The 25,659-nt window shown below is 49.7% G+C and overlaps 2 protein-coding genes across 7 annotated transcripts in view; one reads left to right on the top strand and one right to left on the bottom strand.

Annotated features, from left to right (window-relative positions):
* The window catches only part of Bin3 (bridging integrator 3), a 39,946-nt gene extending 34,140 nt beyond the window's left edge, over positions 1–5,806 (top strand). For both annotated transcript variants that reach the window (XM_003479659.5, XM_013143376.3), the window contains 3 exons: positions 2,187–2,328; positions 2,498–2,632; positions 5,089–5,806. In XM_003479659.5, the coding sequence (XP_003479707.2) occupies positions 2,187–2,328; positions 2,498–2,632; positions 5,089–5,235 (424 nt within the window). In that variant the 3' untranslated portion in view covers positions 5,236–5,806. The remainder of the gene's footprint in view (positions 1–2,186; positions 2,329–2,497; positions 2,633–5,088) is intronic.
* Positions 5,807–5,983: 177 nt separating this feature from the next.
* On the bottom strand, positions 5,984–25,609 carry Ccar2 (cell cycle and apoptosis regulator 2). Of its 5 annotated transcripts, none has more exons than XM_003479356.5 (21): positions 25,428–25,609; positions 24,482–24,577; positions 24,120–24,211; positions 23,429–23,520; positions 23,121–23,235; positions 22,811–22,940; positions 22,532–22,628; positions 12,598–12,717; positions 10,907–11,129; positions 10,714–10,827; positions 10,292–10,455; positions 9,798–9,969; positions 9,483–9,716; positions 9,152–9,388; positions 8,413–8,557; positions 8,199–8,281; positions 7,744–7,890; positions 7,520–7,631; positions 7,247–7,435; positions 6,940–7,145; positions 5,984–6,781 (listed from the first exon to the last, which is right to left on the bottom strand). In XM_003479356.5, exons 2-21 carry the CDS (start codon positions 24,537–24,539, stop codon positions 6,737–6,739), a joined length of 2,775 nt encoding a protein of 924 aa, XP_003479404.1. In that variant the 5' UTR covers positions 24,540–24,577; positions 25,428–25,609; the 3' UTR covers positions 5,984–6,736. The 5 variants fall into 5 exon arrangements, with proteins under 5 accessions (XP_003479404.1, XP_063090929.1, XP_012998829.1 ...); XM_063234859.1 differs by having other exon boundaries at positions 8,199–8,278; XM_013143375.3 differs by having other exon boundaries at positions 9,194–9,388.
* Positions 25,610–25,659: the final 50 nt, after the last annotated feature.

Raw genomic sequence — 25,659 nt, 5'->3', positions numbered from 1 at the left:
GTGGGGTCCCAGGGCACCAGCCTCTGCCTATGTCACCAGACCCTCTGCAGCTGGAGGAGGCATCTGCTCTGGTGGGGGTGGAGTCCTGTTGTGAGGCCCCAGCCCTTGGGTGCCACCCTTCCCACCACATGGGCTGCCATGATTTGTTCTTGGCTGTGAAGAATAAAATGGGAAGAGGGGGAGGGGCAGGAGTAGTCCCAGCATTCTAGCCCCCCCCCCCCCCGGTCTTTCCTCAGCCACCTTAGGTTTGGCTACACTTGTCCCCTGACTCACAGGGGCTGCCCCTTGGATACAGAGATGTGACACCCCACTGTCATCCTGGAGAATCAGAGGACTGGGTGGCCTTGGTTCCCCTCCCCAGGGAAGCCAGCAGTGCTGAAACTGAGTGCACCAAGAAACAACAGCCTCTGGAGAGGGTGGGGTTCCAGAGGCTGTGGGGGAGAAACCTCTATTAGGTAGATCTGTGGGGCGTGGCGCGAGGCCACTGTCCCCAAGGCTCTCCCCATCAGCATCCCGGATCCGCACTTGCTCTGCATTCAGCTGCTGTGATCATCCAGGACTGACTGGGTCCTTCCACATAGTACCCCCCTGAGAGCTGAGTACACGTGGAGATGCCACTATGGGAAAGGGACTGGGATGGTGACCCACAGAACCCACACCACTGAGGTCTCCAGGGCTGCCTAGCTTCCAGGGTGACACTCCGCTCTCCCTACACTTACACCTCACACACTGCCTCATCCCCATGGGGTCCTTGCCCCAGGAGGTGACCCCAAGTGGTGTGGCACTGTGGCCAGAACAAGAACCCCCCCCCATGTCATTTGTGCCCTGTTGCTCTTCCTGCAGTCACCCAGGCTTCAGGCACTGGGGCCACCCAAGCAGCAGGTTGCGTCTGGCAAGAGGATCAAACAGCTGCTGGACATCTCTGGTCCCTTTGGGGTGGAGGGAAGGGCAGCCTGGTGGCTTCTCAGGCCCAAGTGCACCTGCTGCCTTGAGCCAGACACTGCCCAGCTGCCCAGGAAGGGAGAGCAATGACCCTGGCAGCTGGAAGTGCGGTGGCAGCTGCTGGGCTTTGCCCTTGCAGCCCTGCTTGTGAGCGACACGTGAGCTGCTGCCTGGGCCATCCTGGTTCACACCGCAGAGTGGACCTGTGTCTTCTACCTGGCAAACCTGCTGGCCTTCAGTGCAGTCACTGTGAACAGGTGCATGGCTGAGGGCCAGCGTTCTAGCAATCTGTTCCTTAGCATTTTCAGTTAGGTGGGATGCCTGTGTGGACACCCCAGTGGCCTTTGAGGATAAGCCCTATTCCACCATAATCTGCTCTCTTGGTATAACTTAGTTTGGGCAGTTTAATGCTTGGCCAAGTTTATGTTTTCTGTTCTCTGAAAAACACACTCATCACTGTTCTTACCTCATATGTTCTCTTGATTTGTTGAGGCTTTTTGCTCTTTGTTTCTGTTTCTTTGTTTTTGAGATAAGATCTCACTTCATAGGCCTGTCCCCAGACCCATGGGCCTTTGTATAAAGGTGATACTCGTCAAGCTGGCTGTGCCCAGGGACCCCACTGGTGCCCTTTCTAAGTAGCCCACCCCTGACCAGTTCTCATGGAGGTCCTGTTTAGTCATGGAGGTAGGAGGAAGCCCCCATGTCACTTTCCTGAAGCATCTGCTTTGGCCATTTGCCCTTCGGTGGTGATAGAACTGTGGCATTTCTGCTTTCCTGTGGTGCAAAGGAATTCTTGAAGGAAGAGATGTTCTTGGCCAGAAGTAGCTTCCAGTTTCAGATCTGTCACCTGCTGGTGGCACCATGAGATGCCAGACAGAGAACTTGGACACTGAGTTCTCTTTTGGGCCATCTCTACCTGACTTGACCTTTGGCAAGTCGCATGTCATCTCCCTGGCCTGGAGCTCTCCTGAATGTGATAAGGCCTCCATGGGTGGCAGGGTGGCAGCGGCAGGAAAGGGACATCATTGTCACCTCATGTGGTGCTCAGTAGAGTGGTGCCCAGCCCCATCCACTCTTGATTAACTGTCCTGTGCAGTGGGCTTCTCTGTCCCTGAGCTCTGGGCTACCAGGGCCTTATCTGCCCAGTGAGCCCAGGCCTGGAGCAAGGTCCGGCACTTAGCAGGTTAGCTGCAGATACCTGTGAAGGAGTCGTGAGCCCACATCCGACCAGGCTGTACCTGCAGGTTTGGCAGTGTGTTCCCGAGTCTCAACATGGCGGTGAAGCGCCGGGAGCAGGCGCTGCAGGACTATCGGCGGCTGCAGGCCAAGGTGGAGAAGTACGAGGAGAAGGAAAAGACGGGGCCTGTGCTGGCCAAGCTCCACCAGGTGCCAGGGACAGGGAGCGGCAAGTGGTCAGCGGAAGGAGGGGCGGGGTAGACAGAAGGGCCATGTAGCAAGTTCTGCTCTTCACCTGGGGACCTGCAGGGCCCAAGACACCAGCTATCCCCACTCCCACTTGTGCACCTGTGTCCTGAAACCAGGCTCCCACCCTTAGGCCCGAGAAGAGCTGCGACCTGTGCGGGAGGACTTCGAGGCCAAGAACAAGCAGCTCTTGGATGAAATGCCACGGTTCTATGGCAGCCGCCTTGACTACTTCCAACCCAGCTTTGAGTCCCTGATCCGGGCACAGGTGAGGTCACCGGTCTATCCTCAGCCTGGGCACCATGGGAAATCAGTCAGTGCCAGGATCCTGGGTCTGGGCCACAGACCGGAATTTCTGTTGGGCTTCCTCTGTGCTGTTGGGTCAGTCCCAGTCCTAGAATGGATGAGGCTTTTTTTGTTTCTTGGGTTTTTTTTTAGACAGTTTCACTATGTAGCACAGGCTGGCCATGAACTTGTTTATGTAGCCCAAGCTGGCCTCCAACTCACGGACGATGTCCTGCTTCGGCCTCCCAAGTGCTAGGTTTATAGTCGTGTCACCACGCCCAGCTGAGACTCCCAACCATTCTTCCCTTGAGTTCTTCCTCTCATTTACTGTGAGCTGCAAGAAGAAAGCTAGTGACACCATCAGCTGCCACTTTGGCTGAGCAGGTTCTTTGCCCTGGTCCAAGAGAACAAGGGTCCAGGTCCTCCAGGGTGAATGCCTTTCTCTGAGTACCCCCATTAGTCCTTTAACAGGAAACCGCAGTGGTCTTGACTCAACTTTTCACAGGGTAGGGGGAGGGAGGGGAGGAGCCCTGCTCAGCTGCTGTCCACTCTGGGCACCCCATGCCTACAGCAGAGAGCAGGCTGGGTTCAGTGATGCAGTAGCACTGCCCAGCTGTGCATTTGGGCCAGGACACTAGAGCCTGTCTCCTCCTCTGTCCAGGGGTGTGAGGATAGAGTGGGTGGTACCAGACAACCCCCAACCCCGCCCACTTGTCACCAAGCTTTCCCTGGAAGATTCTGCAGGCAAGAAAGAAAGGTCAGGAGCCACAGCCAGGAACAGAGCTCCCCCATGCAGGCCCCACTGACCGCAGATACCAGCATCAGCTTCTGGGCTCTGGATGGGAACACCCTTCCACCTTTGACCTTAGGGACAGAGCTGGAAGGTTCCTGCCCCACCCTCAGCCAGTCTTCGTGTTCTTGCCTGGGTGTCTGGCACCCTCCAGTGGCCATCATCATTCTTTGTTGATCCCCCAGTCACCTGAGCCCCTAAGGGCCTGAATCCCACCCACCTCCCAGCCTGCAGTTTTGGGGAACTCCCCAAGCTCTGGGTAGGGACTTGGCATCAGGACACCTGAGTAGGACTTACACTAGAGGTGGGCTTGCTAGGTGACCCGAGTTGTGCTGTGTGGTGCTCTCTCCAGGGGGCAGCAAGTCAAAGCCATCAGCAGAAGGAGAAAGGGTTCTTTCCTCACTTGCCCAGAGATGAGGGTGACCTTCCCCAGCCACACCCTCTGCAGCAGAGAAGGGGGCTTGGAAGGAGACCCCTACCTTCCCTCTGCTTTGTGGCACTGCCCCCAGTGCAGCCCCCAATGACCTCTGTGCTACCCCATACTTACCATCCACCCGCAGCTCCCAGGAGGAGGCTGCAGGGGGCCCAGGCCTGAGATCAAGAAGCAGGGTAACCAGGCTGTTTACTGCCTGCCTTCCACCTGCCGCCTCCTTACCCAACTGCCACTGCCTTTAGTCACTGGGTAAGTAAGCATTCCTGGTGACTCACTGAGCGCCAAGGCCTCTCCCCAGAACTCATGCAGGTTCCCAGCTACTGAGGTGATAGGTCATTTGGGACTGCCCTCGGCCTACTGGAAGCAGCTGCATTGTCTGGAGGCTTCCTGAGAGACAAGCCTGGCCCTGAGTATGCCACCTTCCCAAGAGCCCTCTCCATATTTCCAAGTGGAGGATGAGTCCCTCTCCTGTTGCCTGCCCAGAGCTGAGGAGATGACAGGAGCAGAGGCTTTCACTGGCCATGAGGTGGACACTGAAGCAGAAGTGGCACCTGTCCCCCTCTTTGGAGCTGCTGAGTCTCCCTGACTCCTGCACCTACCCAACCTCACGTCTCTGTGTGCCCTAGACCCCACTGCTGGGGCTGGCCTGGAAGGGCTGTGGATGGGAGCCAGGCTTCAGAGCTGCTCCCTTGGCTACAAAGCCAGGCCCAGGTCAGCGTGGGCTGGGTCAGAAGTGGAAAGGTGTCACCTCTTGCATTTGCTTCAGAACTGACTCTCAAGGCTCTAGTGGTCACCACCTGCCATGTATCTCCTGTGGACAAAAACCTTTGGCTTCTCATGTGGCTCAGAAAACACAGTGAAGCCCAAGGCACATTGCCCATCAGTCAGCCAACTGTCCGAGGCCTGAGTTTGGCCTTGGTATGTCCCGTGGCCACCTACAAGCACAGGGTTCCTGCCAGCCCTGTTACTAGAGAAACCAGACCCCGAGCCCTTCCCAGCCTATTGCCCTCGTCTTGACGAGAGTGTTTCTGTGCAGCACAGTGGACACCCACTCTCCCCAGAAGGCTGCTCCAAGATGCGCAGTGTGGGCAGGGGCGGGGCAGCAGTGGGACATCCCCCTTGGGTGGTCTGCAGCTGCCCAAGGGACTGGGGTGCTGGGGGTAGGCACAGGGGTCCCCAGGACTGGCCCCTGCCAACAGTGCCTGTCTCTGGCCAGGTGGTGTACTACTCGGAGATGCACAAGATCTTCGGAGACCTGACCCAGCAACTTGAGCAGCCAGGCCACTCGGATGAGCAGCGGGAGCGGGAAAATGAGGCCAAGCTGAGCGAGCTCCGTGCCCTGTCCATCGTGGCCGATGACTAAGCTCAGCCCTCTACAGACTCCCAGGACGCAGGCAGCCTCTGCCCTCAGCAGGCACTGGCAGGCTGGAGCCCGCAGTGGCCCCTGCTGTGGCTTCAGCCCTCTGACCTGAGTGCCTTTGTTGTCTGGAGCCTGACACCAGAAGCCACCAGCAGGCTCTCTCCCTACCACAGCCTGGGGTATAGGTAAGCAGTGTAGGAAAACCCCAGGGGCTCCTTCACTTCCAGAACCGTCCAGAGCGCACCCTGGCCCCGGCCAGAGCAGGCTGCAGCACTGCATCAGCACAAAGGGCTTAGTTCTGCCTGCAACGGCAGGCTGCATCTACCTCCAGGGGACATGTCAGGAATGTGCCCCCACTGCTGCTCTTCACCCCAACAGCATGGTTCGCTGCTCTGGGGGACAGGGAGGTCCCAGTCCACACAGGGCCAAGCCCCGCGTCGTCTCCCAGGGTATATCACATCAGTCCACAGGCCTGAGCCAACATGGTGGGTTCGCATCACACCTGAATATGTACTGGAATTTTATTTTTGCAAGTAAAGTTTCCAATAAAATATCTCCTAGTGTGATACTGTAACATCCAGAGCAGGAAGTGCCGTGGCAGCTTCTCTACCTGAGCCAGGCTCCTGCGGGCAGTGGCCCGGAACACCTCCCCTTCCCACCTTCCGTAGCAGTGGCCAGTAAGCAGCAGAGCCTCTGCTGGGGCTAGCACCAGACAGCCCAGAAAAGCACCAGGGAAGATCTACATGCTTGGTTTGTTTTTGACTTTGGTTTATTTAAAAAACAAAAAGCCAAAAAAAAAAAAAAAAAACAACTTTATATACAAAGTCAAACTGAAACCATGGATTACGGAAAGAGGTGGGAATTATGGGTAATAGGGAAAAGGCTGGGCCAGAGCCAATACCACATTCTGAACACAGGGCCGGGGAAGGTGCTGGTTTCTTCTGGCAAGTCTAGAGTGGCTGGAACACAGTGTTCTACTGGCAACTGCAGCCCAATGCCAAGGGCCGCCTGCTAGCACAGGCTCCATCCCACGACGGCCACAGAGTGCCCCAGGAGCTGCACCTGGAGCTACGGGGTTTGTGCCGTCCAGAGAAGGGCTTCTTGGCCCCCATCAGACTCCACGTCTGTCCCTTCAGTTTACTGGCATCAGACCTTGTCATAGGCTTGAAAAGCCTTTTCTTCCCGTCTTACTCAAAACTGGAAGAGGACAGGAGACAGCACAAGACTACAAGGGCCCCGGGAGAAATTCCAAGGTTGAGGGCAAAATGACATTCTAGGGGTGCAAAAGATGTTGTATTTAGCTGTAGCTGGAACTGGGGTTCTTCACATATCCATCCTCATAGCACAGACCCCACCCTGATGGCTTGGCGTCCCCTGCAGAGGCTACGCACAGGGCTCAGCCACCCCTGCCTGTGGCTCCCAGGCCCTGCTCCAGCTGCTTTCTGGTACCAAAAGGGCTCTAACGTCTTTAGGCTCCATCGCTGACCTCAGAACGGCGAGGCTCTCAGTTGCTAGGCGCTGGCTCCTCCTTCTCTACCCAGCTGTCGGCCTACAAGCAGACAGGACAAAGTTACAAGGATGACCATCAGGAGACGCTGCCTCTGGCTGGCTTCCCTAAAAATTACTGGCTTAGGTTGGAGGACAAAACCTGGGCAGTGAGCGCTCCCCATAAAGGGCACAGCTACCCCTCGTGCCGTTGCCCCTCACCTTCTCCACCATGCGCTGCACCTCAAGCTGCAGTGGGCCCAGGCGCCTGCGGAACTCCTGCAGCAGCCGCTGCAGCTGGCCCTTCTGCCGCTCGGCCACACGGGCCGCATCCTCAGCCTCTGTCAGCCTGGCCCGCAGTTCCTGCATCTCTGCGGCCAATGTCTTGTTTGTTACTTCGGTGGCCGAGAAACGGTTATGGCTCTCCTCTGTGTGGGGAAAGACACCGAAAAGCTCAGTCAAGGGCGAGAGCCCAGACAAGGGCCTGGCTCTACCCAGCAGTGCCCCCCACCTTGCCCCAGACCCTCACCTAGCTTCAGTTCCAGTGTGTGAATCTTGTTCTCCAGGTAGAGCCGCCCACTGTCCTGCTGCTCCGCGCGCTGCAGCAGGCTCCCCACATTGATCAGGCTGCCATTGTGGGGCACCAGGCCCTTGTGCTCTGTGGGAGCAGCACCTGGCTTTGTGCTCTTCCCAGAAGGAGGCAGCAGATCCAGATTTCCTAGATGCACCACCAAAGAAGTCAGGATTCATCTCCAGCAGAAAGCAGTCCATCCCAACCCCACAGCCATGCAGGTGGACATACCGAAGAGCACCTCCTCGGGAAGCCCACCATCCACTGTCTCTGGGCGGCTGTACTGCAAGCTCCGGTACTGGCAAATGTTCTGCGTCACCACCCTGCTAACCAGCTGCTTTGCCTATGGAAAACACAGCCGCCACCTGCTGGTCAGGTGGGGCAAAGCCTGGCTGGGGAGAGCCAGTCCTGTAGTCGGAGAGGGCTCGGGAAGAAGCCAGGGCAGACGGAGCTACCTGCTCTGCACTGAGCCGGATGCCCAGCGTGAGGAGGACCCGCTCCAAGTCTCGCCGGTGCAAGTAGCCACACCAGTTGGCATCGAAGAACACGAAAGCCAGGAGGCAATCCAAGGGGAGCACGGCAGAGGGGTCCAGCTCCTTGGGCTGTGGAGGAAATATAAACAGCTTTATGATGGCACTCAGTGGCTATGTGGTGCAGGACACAGCCCCTTTACAGCGAGCAGCTCAGCCACCAGCCTCTAGGAGGCCTCAAAGCTGCAGGCACATGCAGGGCACAGGCCTCCAGGGGAGCCTTCCCGCATCAGACCCCATTGTTTGACCCACCCATTGGAGAGTGAAATGTTTTCTGTAAGCCAAGATTTGCCAATTGAAGGAAGAAGCCTCTGGTAGGCATCCTGTTCCCTGGCAGTCAGTGGCCTTGCTAAGCCTCCCACCACAAGAAGACCTCTCACCATGTCCTGGAGTGAGGAGAACTCCATCTCTGACTGGTTTGAGGCAACAGACCGCACCTCCGAGTCTTCCAGCTTTGCTCCTGCTACAGGAAGCCTGAGCTGAACGTGGAGCGGGGCCCACAGGGGCCCATCCTTGCTCCACAGTCCCCAGAGGAAGCCAGGGTGGCTAGACCTAGAGAGCCGCCAGGACCAACAGCCCTCACCCAGGACGTACCGAACTCCTCCTCTCCATCGTCCCTCAGAAGCAGCAGCTCGGGGTCCAGGGCCATCTCACAGAGCTCCTCAGCCGCCTCGCCCCGGGGCTTCTCCTCCTCTTCGCCACCAGAGGACGGTGGTTTAGGCAACAGCCCATCCTCTTTCTAAGGAAGCAGACCAAGGTGCTGAGGGGAAGGAATGAGGTTCCCAGCATACGAACAATAGTGACAGCCAACACCTGAGTACCAGCTGCGTGCCAGGCACCGGGCTAGGGACATGATGGGCTGAGTTAAGCACAGGAGAGTCAGTGCACACCATGGGCACCTGGCCTTTCCTTTGGAGGCAATCTGGGGCCCACAAGAAACTGTCTCCTTGAAAGTGTCTGGGCAAGGAGAAGATTCATGCTTTAGAAAGAGCTGAACAATTTGTCGAGTTCACCACCAGGCTGTCCACACACTTCTCCCTTCCCAGCACTCTAATAAGGATGTCTGCGCTTCAGTGGCTCGGGAGCCTCCGTCCCCTCTATGCCACCTCCCTTGCCCCAGGTGTACCACTTCCCAGGTATGTGGCCACAGGCAGCAGAGTCCCCTATCCAGGCCTCAGTCCATCCTAGGCTTGGGAGAAGTGGGTGGGGTACAGGGAGCAGAAGACAGGAAGCAGCGCATGCGTGGGACACAGTGCCTGGCACCAGTGGGGACTCAGAGGGTGTTAGGCACTATGACGCAGTCCCCAGGCCACCCCAGGCCGCAGGTACTCACCAGTGGGGGGTCTGACTCAGCAGCCGAGCCCTCATTCTGTACCTCATCGTTGGACTCCTTGGCCACCTCCTCTTTGCTAGCTTCCTCCTCTTTCGCAGCTTCCTCCTTGGCCGCCTCCTCCTTCTCAGGTTCCGGGGGAGACACGACCTTTTCAGGAAGGCTCAGCAGCATCTTATAAATCCTATAGCCAAAATCCCTCTGTAGCATCTCCAGAAACAGCTCGGCCAGCACCATCACCTGTTGGAGCGGGCAGCAAGGGCCTGTGAGCATTGGGGAAAGGAAGCAGGCCGCACCCCACATCCCCTCTAAGCCTCAAGACTCCTCCACCTGCCTCAAAAGAGATCCTTTCTTTTGGCCTCCGATCCTCTACAATCACGTGGAGGGACAGGTTGACACAGCCAGGACGCGCCATGACAGCAGGCTCTAGCGGGGGTGGGGGAGCCTCTGGGAGGTCAGTGTCCATTTCCTGCTGCACCGTGGCCTCGGGCGTCTCAGCGTTCTGTTTAGCAAGATCTGCTGCTTGCTCCGTCGACGCATCAGGGGCCTGTTCAGTCGGCTCTGCTTCCTGTGACAACAGCCAGGATGTGACCCTCAGGTGCTGAGTCAGGCACCTGCTTTCCCTGGGTCATCCCAAGGCTCAGCCTACCCCTGGTACTTCCTGGGGAGGGGGAGCTGCCTCTGCAGCCTTCTGCTGGCACAGGGCATCCCACTCCTCCAAGGTGGGCATGATGGTCCAGATGTCCGGCAGGTATACCACCACCGTGTGCAGCCGCCGGGGCGGTCCCGGCTGCAGGTACTGAAACTCGGCAAAGCGCCACCTGTTCACAGTAAAGTGAAAAGGGAAGCCATCAACTGCGGCTCATTCATGCAGCCCGCATACTCAGAGGAGTGCGTCTGCTTCCAGTCTGCGCTGAGTGAGCACACATTGCATGGCAAGTGTGAAAAATGCAAACAAGTACAGACAAAGTCCTCAAGAAACTGACAGGCAACAGGAGGCGCAGAGTGGACAGCTTACTTACACTGTGCTAAGACAGCCCCACTCAGCACCCCATGCCCCAGCAGCTGTGCCTGGGCGCAGGGACTGACGGGCCAGAGGGCATCAGCCCAGAGCAAGCCGGCCACACACAGGAAGCCACTCACCATTTGGTACAGGTGCTCAAGTCAATGCCGGTCTGGGCCTGGGCACAGCGGATGGCTGTGCGCACCAGCACCTGTGGGTCAGCCTGGGGATCAAGGCCATCCAGGGAAGGAGACCACTCCCCGCCAACCAGCACTGCCTCATCTTCTTTCCGGCGCAGCAAAAACTGCAGAGAGATTGAGGATGAAAGCAATCCGCGTTGCCTGCAGTCCCTAAAGTGAGACGGGGCTACCACTCATCAAAACCAAGGGCCACAGGAAGCAGCAATGACCACACCCGGGGCTCCCTCTCCGTCAACACAAACCAGCACCTGACTCCTACATAGGAGTCCTACACATTTGTGAGTGGGAACCAAACCACTGAAAACCCAACAGGCACCAGACACCACTAGGGACGTGCCAGGCGTGCTGCACCCGGCTCTCACCTTCATCTGCTTCAGAGGATGCTCTGGCGTCTCCCTGGGCTCGGCCATGTCATCCACAAAGAGCATGCAGCAGCGATACAGTTCCTCCAGGCCAGGGGAGGAGAGCAGCAGGACCTGCACAGAGGGTGACATATGCTCAGAGCCACTCCGTCCCTAGCACAGTGACAAAGCAACAGGGGCCCTGGCAACCGACCTTGGAACTGTAAGTGGGGTCACTGTCCACAGGGCTGGGCTCAGCACCAGGGTCTGGAGCCGCCTCCTTCTCTGAAGAGACCTGGATCCGGCTGGGATGGTGGAGGGAGAGGGGCTGGCTCAGGGGGAAGGCTGCCAGCCAGCTCAGATGCACAGACAGGAAATCCGAGGGGACCAGCAGGCTGCGGTAACGGCGCTGCAGTTCTAGGAAGTCACAGGTGGGGCTAGAGAGAGACAGCAGAGGGACCCACACTGAAAACGTTAAGAACGAGAACTCACAAGAACATGTGTGGAAGAGCACATGCCCAGGACAGTCCCAGCTACCTGGGAGGCTGAGGCAGGTGGATCCCAATTTTAAGGATAACCTAGGCAATATAGCAAAATCTTATCTCAAAATAAAATGTACCAATAGCCAGGGCTGTCGCTCAGTGGTAAAGCACTTGCCTAGCATGCACAAGACCCTGGACTCAATTCCCAGTACCACCGGGGCAAAACAATGCTGTAAAAGCCTGGAAGAGTGAGCAACTTAGTTTGGGAAATCAGGACTTTCTAAGTAAGACACCACTGATACACAACCTCCTTAGAGCAAAGAAAGTTAAGCTAGGAAAGGAAAGAAACACCTGCACTGCATGACAGAGAAATGGGCAGAGCTTACTGCGAAAGAACTCACAAAGCAGTAAGCATAGAGCAAGCACCTAAGAGAAAACTAGGAATACTGCCATCAACAGGTATGTAACAGAAAAGCTTGTATTAAAGACACAGCTGAGCATGGTGGTACACACCTGTAGTCCCGGCACTTAAGAGGCCAAGACAGGAGGATCACCATCAGTTCAAGGCCACCCTGGGCACCACAGTAAGTTCAACCTCAGCCTGAACTACATAGTGATATCCTGTCTCAAAAAAACAAAGCAAAGCAAACACCAACAGCAACAACTAAAGGCCAGGTGTGATGGCCTGGCCTGCAATCCCAGCACTTGAAAGGCTGAAGCAGAAGGATGGCTGCGAGTTCAGGGTCATCCTGGGCTACATAACAAGTTCAAGGCCAGCCCTAACTACAGTGAGACTCTGTTTCCAAAACACAAAACAAAGTAAATTAGTAAAATAAAAATGCAAGTCAGGGAATCATTTTTTACTGTTTAGACTGCAAAGACGAAAGAGCTGGCTGTCAGCGAAGGGCCAGGGGCTTAGCTCAGCAGCACAAGCACCTGCCCAGCAAGCACCTGTGAGGTCGTGAGTTCAAGCCCCACCACAAAAAGACTGTCAGCGAATGTCTGGGGAAACGGGCCTTCAGGTCCTTCTGGCCAGTGGGAATGAAGAGCCAGCGTCTTTCGGAGGCCAGCAGTTTAAAAGAAACGCTACGAACCAGCCAACAAGCCAGTGTGCACCATGTGCCTGGATGTACAGGAAGGATGTTTACTGCGACCCCCTTAGGATAAGCCAACTACAGATGGAGAGCTAAACAAATTACAGGTCATTCAATCGAAAGGTGCAATGCCAAAGGAATGAGACTAATACATGTTAACAGAGAATAAATCCTAAGATAAAATAACCAAGCAGAATGTATAGCAGGTTTCCATTGCTTGGCTTTAAAAAATCAAAATGCTGTCAGAACACACATGCATTTGCATGGATGCTGTCTCCATTCCCCGAGATCCTGGTGGTTGGTGCCCGCCCCCTCGGCCTGTCACACACCTGTCCACGGTGTAGGGCGTGAGATGGACCCGGTAAGGAGGCAGGTCATGCCTTGGCTTCTTAGCACCCCAAGGCTCTCCGCCAGCCCGCTGCTTGCGTTTCTTGGAGTCATAGTCGTCACTGGAGGTTGAGCCATCACCGGAAGAAAGAAACCGTATGGTCACACGTGTTCAATAAAATGGGCCTAAAAGAAAGCTGGAAACAAACTGAATCCCCAACATGAAAAAATAGTAGCCAGGAATGGTGGCACATGCCTGTAATCCCACCTCCCGCCTGTAATCGGGAGGCTGAGGCAGGACTGCCATGAGTTCAAGGCCAGCCTGGGCTACATAGCAGCCTGAATTACACAGATTACATGGCGAGACCTTGTCTCAAGGGTGGGAAAGGGACAGGGACAGAGAGAGAGACAGAGAATGAGCAAGAAAGAGAGAGACTATGCTAACAGTCACATGATAGAATGTTACAATATTAAACTGGTATTTTCTAAAAATGGATATTTATACCTTACTACCATAGGAAAATCTTTATGTTAAGCAAAAGCACAGTATATATACAACGTTTCAACTGTGTTCCTCAACAGCTGAAGAAAATACTAATAGTGGATGCCTTTGACTGAACTTTACAAATTATAGTTAGCATAATTTTTTGAAGAAAAGAGAACTGAACTTTTCAGTAAGAGACACATATATGATAAGTTGTTATGGGGTCTAGAAAATAAATCTGTCATTAAAAGTGACATTTAATGCCCTATCAGTACATGTTAGACATAAAAATACTAAAACTCTTTGCTCCAATAATTTCACTCTTGATAATCTATCTCAAGAAAGTTAATTCAAAAGAAAACAGATTAGAGTGAGAAAATAGCAAGCAACATAAACAGAGTAAACACACATATCCAGCAACACTTGAATTTTTACGGAATGTAAACATAATAACCCCACAACCATTAAACAATCATGAGGATTATGGTGCAATATGTAAAAAGTGCTTAAAGAATATACAAACATAATCTGCATTCTCAGATTAAAATTGCAAAAAGTTTGTACAGATAAAAACTAGAAAAGCTCACAGGAGAAAAAAGTGGCAGTGATTTTCCTTTTCAAAATTGTTTTCTAGAGCCGGGCATGATGGCACACAACTGTAATCCCAGCACTCGGGAGGCCAAGGCAGGAGGATTGTTGCAAGTTCAAGGCCAGCCTGGGCTACAAAGTGAGCTCAAGGCCAACCTGAACTGTATAGTGAGACCCTGTCTCAAAAAAAGACAAAAAAGAAAAAAATAGTTCCAAAGTTCTTGAATATCTACATGTTAATAACAGATTATTAAAGGGAAGGAGATGAGAACCATTACCTTTTACTATTATTTTAATATTGAAAGTTCTACTTTTTTCTCTAATTCCATGATCACGTAGTATGGAGGTACAATAAAAATAGTAGAGGAAAATCTTTACATTGTTTATTATAAAATGCCCGACATGGGGCACAGCTGTGACAGAATGCTTGCCTACCTCGTCCTAAGGTCCTGGGTTTGATCCCTCGCACCACAAAAAAAACAAAGCCAAATGCTACACCGGTGAGGAATAAATCCCTGTCACATGAGACAGAAAACCACCTGCCAACTCTCAATGCCCAGGTAGCTGAGCTGACTCCACGGGCCACACCCTGGTAACTAAGCTGGTAACACTGGACATAAGGTTTTCTTCTGTCCTGTTCGTGAGCATTTCTGTCTCCCAAAGCAACCATCTCTCACCTTTTCAGGACACACACTTCCAGGTTTCTAATGGCAGAATTATTCCAACTTCTTCCAATGGCCCTCAGGGAACTCCAGTGAACACTGTGTACTTCTAGCTAAACTGCGTGCCCCACTAGTCCTATGGACTCAACAGCCAGCCTCCAGCCCTCACTGTGAAACATCAGAAGCAGCTCCCAAGGACAGCCGATGGCAGATGCACCAGCAGCTGCAGCAGCGGCCCGCTGGTCTAAGCCCTCAGCTGCTCGGCTTGCCCCAATGGGGACATAGTTCCCTGCACCCCAAAGACTGAAACTCCACACAAAACACTAATGTGGCTAAGTCCCTTACGAGCTCATGTCATTCCTCCAGTGTGACCTAATCCCTACCAGCCCTCTTCCTCATCTCACACTCTTGTCTGACTGGTGGTCCTATTTCCCTCCCTTCCTCTAGCAGCTCTGCCATGGAAGCGCCCTGACCAAAACTGATGACATCACACAGGAGTCGGCACATCTAGGATGATCCAGTGCAACTGGCTGCAGAAAGCTCGAATGGGAACCAAACACATCAGGTCCCTGCCACACTAACCCCACTGAGACTCTCAGGAAGGCTTTCTTTGGCTCACAGAAGGGCAAGTGAAGGTCCTGGGAAATACGGTTTGGAAGATGCACAGGACAGGTGTGAGTGCTTTCCAAAGACTGGAAAGCAGGCCGGAGGGTGTCGAGGGTACAGACAGCATGGAGTACAATACCAAAGCTGCCTCCCGCTTCAAATCCACGATGACCTGTGAGAGGCAGCAGGTGCTTGCTTCTCACTCTGCCTCAACTTCTCTGAGCTATGAATGCTCCTTGAAGTGTTTACACTTGTAATCATCTACTGGCATCTGCAAGAAGGTATATTCCCTTCCTGCACATTTCCAATTTCAAAAGCAAACTACATAAAGGAAGTTTCTAGAGGGATCTTTCTAGAGGAAGGGTTACATGAGATTTTTTGCAAGTACCAAATTTAGCCAGGTAAGGGTTATGCATTTTTCTACACAAACTTCACCTTAAAAACTAAATCAAGGGCCAGGGGTTTAGCTCAGCCTGCCCACCAAGCTCAAGGTCATAAGTTCAATTCCTGGTAGGAAAAAAAATAAATCAAGTAGGAGACAGTGCATAGGGAGGAAGAGGTGAAAAGGGCAGATGATGACCTGGGCTGAAGCTGGATAAAGATATGAGGGTTACTGTAACTTTTCATTTGTTTTGCATACACTAAAATTTTTCATTACATAAAGTTCAGCAAGCTGGACACAGTGGCACACACTTGCATTCTCAGGAACCTGAAGCGACAGCACTGCAAGTGTGAGGCCTGCCCGGACAACTTAGTGAGACCCAGTCTCAGACTAAAAAATAAAAATTAGGGTTGGGGATGGAGCTCAGTTCTAGAGCACCAGAGGAATATAAAACAATAAGCAGGATTTGCAGGAAGATAACGGAGCGGTAAGTAGCAGGGAACACAGCCCCTCTGCGAGTCACCATCCAGACACGGGACTCATGGAAGACAAGGAGGAAGGAAGTGGGTCTCCTGGACTCTGGAAGAGTGTGCAGTGTGAACTAAAGCCCACAGAGGTGAAAAGAAAAAAATCAATGAAGAATAAAGTGGTAGGCTTTACCCTGAGACAGGACTCACTGGGAGAGGAGCTGTTTGAACCTGGGGACGCACAGTCACAGTGATGGTGACAGTGATGGCTGGCGACCCCGGAGGCCTCTGCAGACCTGGCAGTGAAGGGCAGCAGTGGACATGGAGGACTGCACTGGCTGGCGGCAAGTGCAGAGGACTTAGTCATCCGACAGGAGAGAGCCTCGGCCAGGAGTCGTACTGGAGACGAGTGGCTAGGCTCAGAACCCGGGACAGCTGCTGGCTTGCCAGGCAGGCCCTTGTGCCACTGAGCTAAATCCCTGGGCCGCATCTAGCAGCTCCCAGCTGGACACAGACCTAAGGAAATTGCTTGGGACTTCAGTGAGCCCAGTGAGTCTGGTCTCGGGGAAGGCCACTGAGAGTATCTCCTGCCCCCCCCCAAAAGGTACTGCTGGCTTTCCGGGATAGAGTAGCAGGACTTGGGACTCTGTCTCCACAGGCTGTCTACTAGTGAAACCACAGAGAATCCTGGAAGTAGACTGTTTTTGGGTTTTGTTTTAGTTTTTCTTTTCCTTTTTTTTCCCCTCTTTCTCCTTCATTATTTTTATATGAGTATGAAAATGGTTCTAACCTCTCTGGGGGTGTGATTCTGTTCTGTTCTTTCTTTTATCTCTTCCATCTCTCTTTTCCTTCAGTCTTCTGCCTCAGTTTCCCAAAGTTGGTGTGATTCCCTCTTTGTCCTCCAATCTTACTTCTAATCTCTCTCTTCTTCCATTTCTCTATTTCTTAATCCATTTTAAAGTTTAACCCCCAAGGGCAAAATTGACACATTAAGCACTTATAATTGCATATAATTATCTGGTCTGATTTACATTTTATTGTATAATCACAAATCTAGTTCATACAGTTAAAAGCTGAAAATTAAAGGTTAGCTCAGTTTGTTGTTTTACAGACTATGTTTGATGCTATTGGTATTGTTCTAAATAGCTGTTGGTCCTGGCATTCTATGACTGAGATTGACTAAGGATCAGAGAAAATATAGTGGCACAGTACCAAAGAACCAAAGACTAAGGCAAATAAGCAACAGCTTCTCATCTCCAACAAACTGAAGAGGTCAGATCTTCCAACAGACTCAAAACCCAGAAACCAGCTATACCTGGAAGATACCTCACAGAACTAATCATTACCTAAGGGTCCTAAAACTACCAATAAAGCAACCCACCATAGGCAACTTATAAGCATCACCCCAGGAGTTAAACTGGAAAAAGAGAGAAAATAAAATGAGAAGATAAAATAAGAAGATAAAATGCAACTCCAGAGGCAAAACCAGGGGCCATGAGGTGAGACAATCCGAAAGCCCCCCACCTGGACTCTCTCAAGTGATAACAACAAAGCAGATGAATAAAAAGAATGAAATCAGAAATAACTACAAATGACTTCAGAGATTACCAAAATACACACACCATGCTTAGCAGAAATAAGAAAATAGATGAACCAAAGAACATTATGGAAACTCAGCACAGGAAAGAAATGGAATCCATAAGCAGATTCAAACAGATATCCAGAAGAATAAAAACTCCATTGAAAGTACTTGAAGCAGATCAGGCATTGTAAGGACAGGATCTCACATTCTGAACACAGGCTTGCAGTTAGCAACCAGAAAAAGGATTTCTTGGGCTGGGAGTTTAGCTCAGCAGCACAAGTGCCTGCTTGGCCAGTGTAAGGTCCTCAGTTCGATCTCCAATACCCTCCCCAAAAAGAAGGATTTCTCAAAGCTAGCAAGGGACCATGAGAAATCAATCCAGCAGCTGCTAGATGAGATAAAGAAGACTAACTTATGATTGACTAGAGTTAATGAAAGCAGGAGATACCACAAATGACATTAAAAAACTGCTGCAGACATCATGACAGAAAACTTTCCTGAAAGACAAAAAGAATTTGGCATACGAGTAAGTGAGACATATTAAAGAACTCTTAACTAGCAATGATCAAAAAAATCTACAACCAGGGATATCACAGTCAAAATTCCAGACAGTCAACATAAGAACAGAATCCTAAAAGCTGTTAGAGAAAAGAAACAAATCACCTATAAAAGAAATCCCATCAGAATTACAGGTGGCTTCTTAGCATAAACCCTCAAGTAAAGGAAAGCTTACAATGAAGCACTCCCAAGTTCTAAAGGAAAACTACTTTCAACCCAGACTGATGTACCCCACAAAAGTATCTTTCAAAATTGATGGAGAAGTAAGATACTTTCATGACAAAGAACATCTGAGGAAATTTATGGCCACCAAACCAGCACTCCAAAATTTTGAAGGACATTCTAGAAAGAGATAATGACTATAGCTCTGGGAACTCCAAAAGAAGGAATCCTCCAGGAAATGGCAAACAACTAACTGGAGAGGGGGAAAAAAAGCAGGGAGCCAACAACAGGAAAGTAACATGACAAGGACAAGTCAATACATATCAGTTATAACCATCAATGTTAATCGTCTCAATTCACCAATCAAAAGACACAAACTGGCAGAATGGATCAAGACGCAAGATCCAACAATATGCTGCATACAAGAAACACATTTAATTCAAAAAGAAATTCATAGACTGAAAGTCAAAGGGTGGAAAACAATACTCCATGGGACAAGAACCCAGAAAAAAGCTGGAGTAGCTATTCTATTTGCAGACAAAGTGACTTTCCAGCCAAGACTAATTAAGAGTGATAAAGGTTACTACATTCTTGGAACAATCCAAGAGGAAGAGATAACAATCATAAATATATATGCAACAAATACTAGTGCACCCAACTATATAAAACTAATGGACATGAGAAACCAAGTAAGCCCTAATACGATTGTATTGGGAGACTTCAATACCCACTGTCACAAAAAGACAGATAAACTAGACAAAAAAAATCAATAAAATATTAGAACTAAATCAAACTTTTGGACAAATGGACTTAGTAGATGTCTATAGTGTGTTCCACCCCACAACATCAGAATACACATTCTTCTCAGCTGCACATGGGACATTCTCCAAAATAGACCATATACTGGCTCACAGAACATGCTTAAGTAAATGCAAAGGAACTGAAATTATACCATGCATACTATCAGACCAAAGTGCAATGAAATTGGAAATCCATGCCAAATGAAACCACAAGAACTTCATACACATGGAAATTAAATAGTACACTACTGAATAATCAATGGGTTACACATGAAATTAAAGAAGAAATTAGACAGTTTTACAATTGTATGATGATGATAATACAACATACGGGAACTTGTGGGACACAATGAAAGCAGTCTTAAGAAAGAAATTTATAGCAGTAAATACCCATTTCAGGAAAACAGAGCAAATGCACATAAAAAAGAAAAAGTGTAGACTAAGCCAAAAGCTCATATGAGGGAGAAAATTATAAAGATCAGAGCAAAAATTAACATACCAGAGACTAAAAAAAATAATACAAAGAATCAATGAATCAAAAAGTTGGTTCTTTGAAAGAATAAATAAAATTGACATAGGGGCTGGGGATTTAGCTCAGCGGCATAAGCACCTGCCTTGCAAGCAGGCAGTCGTGAGTTCGATCCCTGGTACCGATAAACATGAAAAAGACAAAAAAATAAATAAATAAAAATGAAATTGACAAACCCTTAGCCAACCTTATCAAAAAAGAAAATGCAATTAGGAATGAAAAGGGTGAAATCACAACAGACTCTGCAGAAATCAGATCATTTATTTATATTTACTTTGAAAACTTCTAACAAGATGGAAAATACAGAAGAAATGAACAGATTCCTAGATACATGTGAATTACCAAAGCTGAATATATATAAAAATGCTAAATAAACCAATATCAATAAATGAAATCAACAATGTAACTAAAAATCTATCAACAAAGAAAAGCCCAGGTCCTGATGGATTCACTGCTGAATTCTACAAGAAATTTAAAGAGGACCTAACCCCATTACTTCTCAAACTCTTTAATGAAATTAATTGAAAGGGAAGCAATACTTCCAAATTCATTCCTGGAAGCAAGTATTATCCTGATACCAAAACAAGAGAAGGCCCCAACTAAGAAAGTTACAGGCTAATTTCCCTAATAAACACAGATGCAAAAAATCCTCGTAAGATACTGGCAAACAGACTGCAGCAAATCATCAAGAAGATTATACACCATGACCAAGTGGGATTCATCCCAGGAATGCAGGCATGGTTCCACATACATAAATCCATAAATGTAATATACCATATTAACAGAGCCAAGAACAAAAATCATACGACCCTCTCATAGATGCAGAAAAAGCTTTTCAGAAAGTCCAAGTACCCATTAATGATAAAAACCCTACAGAAAATTGGAATAGATGATCTTTATCTCAATCTGATAAAAGCCATGTATGACAAACCAACAGCCAACATCATACTAAATGAACGAAAACTGAAAGCTTTCTCTCTAAAATCAGTCTCCACTCTTATTCAAATAGTCCTGGGTACTTTAGCTGGAACAATTAAACAAAGAAAAAAATAAAAGGAATAAAAACAGGAAAAGAAGAAGTTAAACTATCATTATTTGCAGATGTATTATACTTTACTTAGAAGACCCTAAAAACCCCACCAAAAAACTATTTGATTTAATAAGCAAAATCAATAACCACATTCAAAAATCAATAGTCTTCCTGTACACAAATAACAAACCCACAGTCAGAGAAATCAGGGAAATAACACCTTTTACAATAGCATCCAAAAAAAAAAAAAAAACCACTTAGGAATCAATCTAACTAACAATGTAAAAGACCTCTACCCTGAAAACTATAGTACTCTGAAAAAGGAGACTTACGAGGATATTACGAAACGGAGATAAACTCCATGCTCTTGGGTAGGAAAAACCAATATACTGAAAATGGCCATACTTCCAAAACTGTTTATACAGATTCAATACAATCCCAATCAATATTCCAATAGCGTATCTTATAGAATTAGAGAAAACAATCCTAAAATTCATCAGAACAAGAAGAGATATAGAATGGGAAAAAGCAATTCTGGACAACAAAGACAAGATAGGAGGCATCACACTCCCTGAGCTAAAATTATACTATAAAGCTACTGTAATAAAAACTGTATGGTACACTGAAGATCAATGGGACAGATTAAAGATGAATACAAAAAGCAAATAAATATGTGACAAACTGTTCAGCATCATTATCATTCAAGAGATGCACATTAAAAAAACACTGAAATTTCACCTCACCCCAGAAAAATGGCTAGTATCAAGAAATCAACCAATAACAAATGCTAGACAGGCTATGGGGAAAAAGAAACCCTTTTCAATTGTTGGTGGGAGTGCAGACTGGTGCAACTACTGTGGAAATCAGTATGGAGAGTCCTCAAAAAACTAGGATTGGAAGTCCCATTTGACCCGCTATTCCCTACGTGGGTATCTTCCCAAAAGAATCAAAAGCATCATACCACAGCAATATATGTGCACCCATGTTTATAGGAGCACAATTTGTAATGGCCACATCTTGGAAACAACCTAAATGCTCATCAACTGAGGAATGGATAAAAAGATGTATAAAAATACAATGGAGTACTATTCAACCATAAAGAAGGATAAGCTGGAGACTCTGATAGCTAAATGGATGCAACCTGAGACAATACTCATTAGTGAAATAAGACACATACATGTAAACATCGTATTGTCTCACTAGTGTGAGAAGCTGAAAAATGTGTATATATGTATGTATGTATATGTATATAAAAAATAGTTTAGATAGTTATACTACTGATTTTTCCAAGTTCAATGAAGAAAAAGATTTGTGCTGGCATTGTTCAGATAATTGTAAGCAGATGTCTTGTGCTCTGGGTGAAAGATTTGGGGGTAACAACGTACAATATATGTACCATTGTTGCCCCCTGATTGATGTGCTTTGAAATTTTGTTTTACTTCTTTTTTTTCTTCTTCTTCTTTTCTCCTTGAAATAAAATGGATTTGAGGAAAACAATAATAATGATAAGTAAAACTTCCCGGAGAGTAAGGCAGGATAAGGGACATGTGAACCGGAGACAGTGTGCTCCTGTAGTCACGGACGCTCACAGATGACAAAGGATTACTGGGATCTCCGCCGAGCGGAAGTCAACCACACTTGCTCCACCTCTAGCCAAGAAAGACTGCGGCCTACATGTCCATGGTGGACAGCAGCAGCACATTTCAGCGCTGCACTTAAATAAGTAGTAAACACAAATAATCATTTAAACTAGGAATTAAAATACACACTGCAATGCTACATTTTTTGACATGTTCTTGAAACAATTTGTGTAGTTTCAATGTTAGTCACTAGAAATACAAGGGCAATTATGTATTTAAAAAAGTATCTAATATGACATTCTGAAAGCCAACCCATACCAAACCCTTACTTTGCTGAGCCAGTTTATAAAGTTCTGTTTGCATATACACCTATTTTACAAGAAAGAGGCTGGGATCCAGCTGCAGCAAAAGAATGTTAGTTATCAACAGGTGGCCAAAAAAAAAGAGGGATACCACACCAGAAGGAAATGAACCACAACAGCTGTCCTGCCTGATCTTTCTCTTACCTTCGGCCCTGATCCAAACGTCCATGGGGGCCCCGAGCAGGAAATCTGTTCAGGTGGCTCAGGTGAAGTGTGTGGGATGTTTGGAAGAGACTCAGAGCTACAGAGAAGAAAAGGCTATGACTCAAAAACTCTGAAAACCTGGCCCACTTCCCCCTCCCTTCCTTGCAGTGTGCAGGAGGACCCACTTCTATCCTCAGAGCAGCAGCCTAAAAGTTACTAGTCACCCAGAGGACTCTCTACAGCGACACCCCAACATCCATCCATGCCACTGGTACTCACGCTTCTGAGGAAAGAGTGGGGGAATCCTGTGAGGCTGGAAGATTAACTGAGGCTGAGCTCCCAGGATCCCTTGCTTCTGGCCCAGAGCTGCCACATGCAGAAGGGGAGGTGCTGGGGACTTCAGTAGGGGCTGTGGGACAGTTGTCAGGAAATTCAGGGGATCCCAAAGTTAGATCCCAAAGTTGCATTAATATCTTGGAAAGATGCAGTCCCACCCCCTGGACAAAAGTAAGGGTCTCGCCCAGCTATCAGGGCATGGGGTGTGCCTCCCTCTCCCCGCTCCAGGGCACATGTACAGAGAAATGAGTACCTGGTTGGAGAGCGTTTGCACCTTGACAGCATTCCAGGGCACAGCCTGGCCTGGGTTGTATGCAGCCTTCACCAGCACCTTCTCACCCAGCTGGGGCAGCCGGCCCTTCACCACACTACCAGCACACAAGCAAGAGACCCCATCAAGAGAAGAACCCTGGCAAAGCCACCCTGACTGGCCCATGGGGCCTTCCCATTAAGAATCCTCACACTTGGCAAAGCAATGGATCGAGAGAAGGGGGCTTCATTAGCATGGTGACAGAAACAAAGTCAATCAGTATTTTCAGCAGGGGACTAGTTTCAATCTACCTTAGCTGAAAAAAGACCTCCTCGTCCACCACTCCAAAGTAGTCGTGCAAGCTGGTAACAATCCCAGTGAAGACTCGCTGCTTCTCCCCACCCTGCAAGCAAAAAGGCAGATTAAAGGTAATAGGGAGCAACCTGAACAAAATCACACTCTGCCTCTAGTGTCTCATCTCCATCTGGAGCCTGGCTCAGAAGCCTGAACTGAGGTTCACACAGAGCTGGGCATGGTGGCCCACACCTATCATCCAGCACTCTAGAAGGCTAGGACAGGAGTTCAAACCCAACCTGAGCAACTCAGTGATTCATCAAGACCATGTCTCAAAATTTAAAAAGGGGTAAGAATGTAGCCAGGTGTGAATGCCCTGTATTCAATCCCCAATACTAGGAAAAAATAAGACACTAACTGTTGTGGGAGAGGGGAGACTAACTCATCTTGGCTCACAAGATTTTTCTAGGATTTTCAATTCATTAATCCCAAGAAGCATCCTAAAGATTTCTTTGGAGGCAGAAATTAAGACTGCCCAACCAGAAGAATGTCTAGTCATCACCACCACCCCGAAAGCCCTGGCCTACTATCAGAACAGGAGTCAGGAATGCAGACCACTATAATGTAAGAAATGAAAAAGAATCAGGAATGTGTGCATGCCAAGGCAGGGCCAAGGCTGAAATTCCCAAGAATGGATACCCAACCTACCTGAAGATGCCTGGCATTTTGTGACAGGTCCGTGGCCACAGGAGGAGTAAGCAAGCCAGGGGGAGGGCCCAGAAGAGATGTTGAAGCTGCGCCTATGGGGATAGAGACGCAATTTCCAGGAACTGAATCTACTACCTTAAGCACTACGGGCAGCTTAAGAGGATACAGCAAACCAGGGGGCAAAGTGCCTCCGGCCAGCTCTTCCTCAGCCTCACTGGCAACCATTGTGGTGATCTCATTTCCTAAGAATCAGTAGCAGTAAACTGCCTTCCACAAGAGAAACTCCAAAAGTCATTCTTCTGGATACATAATTCCAGCGCACACACATCCCAGTATGAGGCCAGGTAGGGGAAAGTGATCACCTGAGAAGTTGCGTCCCCCTGGAAGCGGGTTGATCCGCTGGCGCTTAAATTGGGACATTGGGAATGCTGATCTCTTTCAGAATCTTGGGGGGAAACCTTCAATAGGAAGAGAAACAAGTTAACACCTCGTATGTAAGATTTCCACCTATCCGGAAAAAGACAAGAATCTTAAGGATCTTAAAGGAAGGTGGAGACGTGAGTGCTGAGGATGGAGAAACAGCAAGAGGTTATAAAGAGGCAGGAAAGGAAATAAGAAATTACATTGTTCCATTTTGCTCTCAGAGTAACCTAGTGGCAGATGAAATTGACATGCTGTTTTACAGAGAAGCAAGCTAGAGACCACAGAGATTAGGAGACTCGCCCCAGGCCACAAAACCAGGGAGGGACACAACTGGGACTCACACTGAGGTCTCTAAACTAGTCCAGCTCGCCTCTCCCTATCCCGTACCACCCACAGAGAGGTTACAGACTGGGGACTAAAAAGAGCTCCGGTGACATTCATTCATTCAAAAACATCCGCTAAAACATTCCACATTGGGCCTGGAAAAATGGAGGAGACCGGTGCGGGCCCCGTCCCCGGAAGCCCGGCCCGTTGTCGCCCAGACTGGTGGATGGGACAGGGTTCTCCGGGCGACCCAAGGCCGATCGACCCAGGGCCGCCCTCCTGCTCCAGCTCCCCGGCCCTCCACTCCGCCCGAGCACCAGCCGGCGCGTCCTCCGGGGCCGGGCTGCGGTGAGGCCACCGTGGGAGGATGAAGGCGCGCGATTTCTCCTGCTCCCGCCCGCCCCCGGGGCCGAGGCCGTTGCCAAGGAGACGAGGTTCGCAGTCCTAAGGGGGTTCTGCCCCTTCTGCGTCCCGAGCATCTATGCCGCCCGACCCCCCGCAGCCCCTCTGCTGGGAGAGAGGAGAAGGGGCAGAGAAGCTGCAGGAGGCCACCCAACCCACCTGCGGGCCAGGGCCGCGACACTGGGGGGACAAAGACACCCGGAACCACCAGAGCCGCTGCTGCCGCTGCCACCGGAAGCGTCTCTCCGGAAGTGCGACCACTGGTCGGAAGCTGCCACTCTCCCGGATATGGTCCCTCCCTCGCCTCCACCGACGTCTCCCTCCCCCCACGTCTGCCTGCCATCCCACTGCAATAGTGGAACGGAAGTGCGCCTTCCCGGATCGGACTGGC

This window comes from Cavia porcellus, unplaced genomic scaffold (genome assembly GCF_034190915.1).
Source record: "Cavia porcellus strain 051 isolate PalLab524CR breed Dunkin Hartley unplaced genomic scaffold, mCavPor4.1 scaffold_24, whole genome shotgun sequence".
Classification (NCBI taxonomy): Eukaryota; Metazoa; Chordata; class Mammalia; order Rodentia; family Caviidae; genus Cavia; species Cavia porcellus.
Note: the sequence above shows the minus strand (reverse complement) of the source record. Positions and strands in the feature narration are given on the sequence as shown.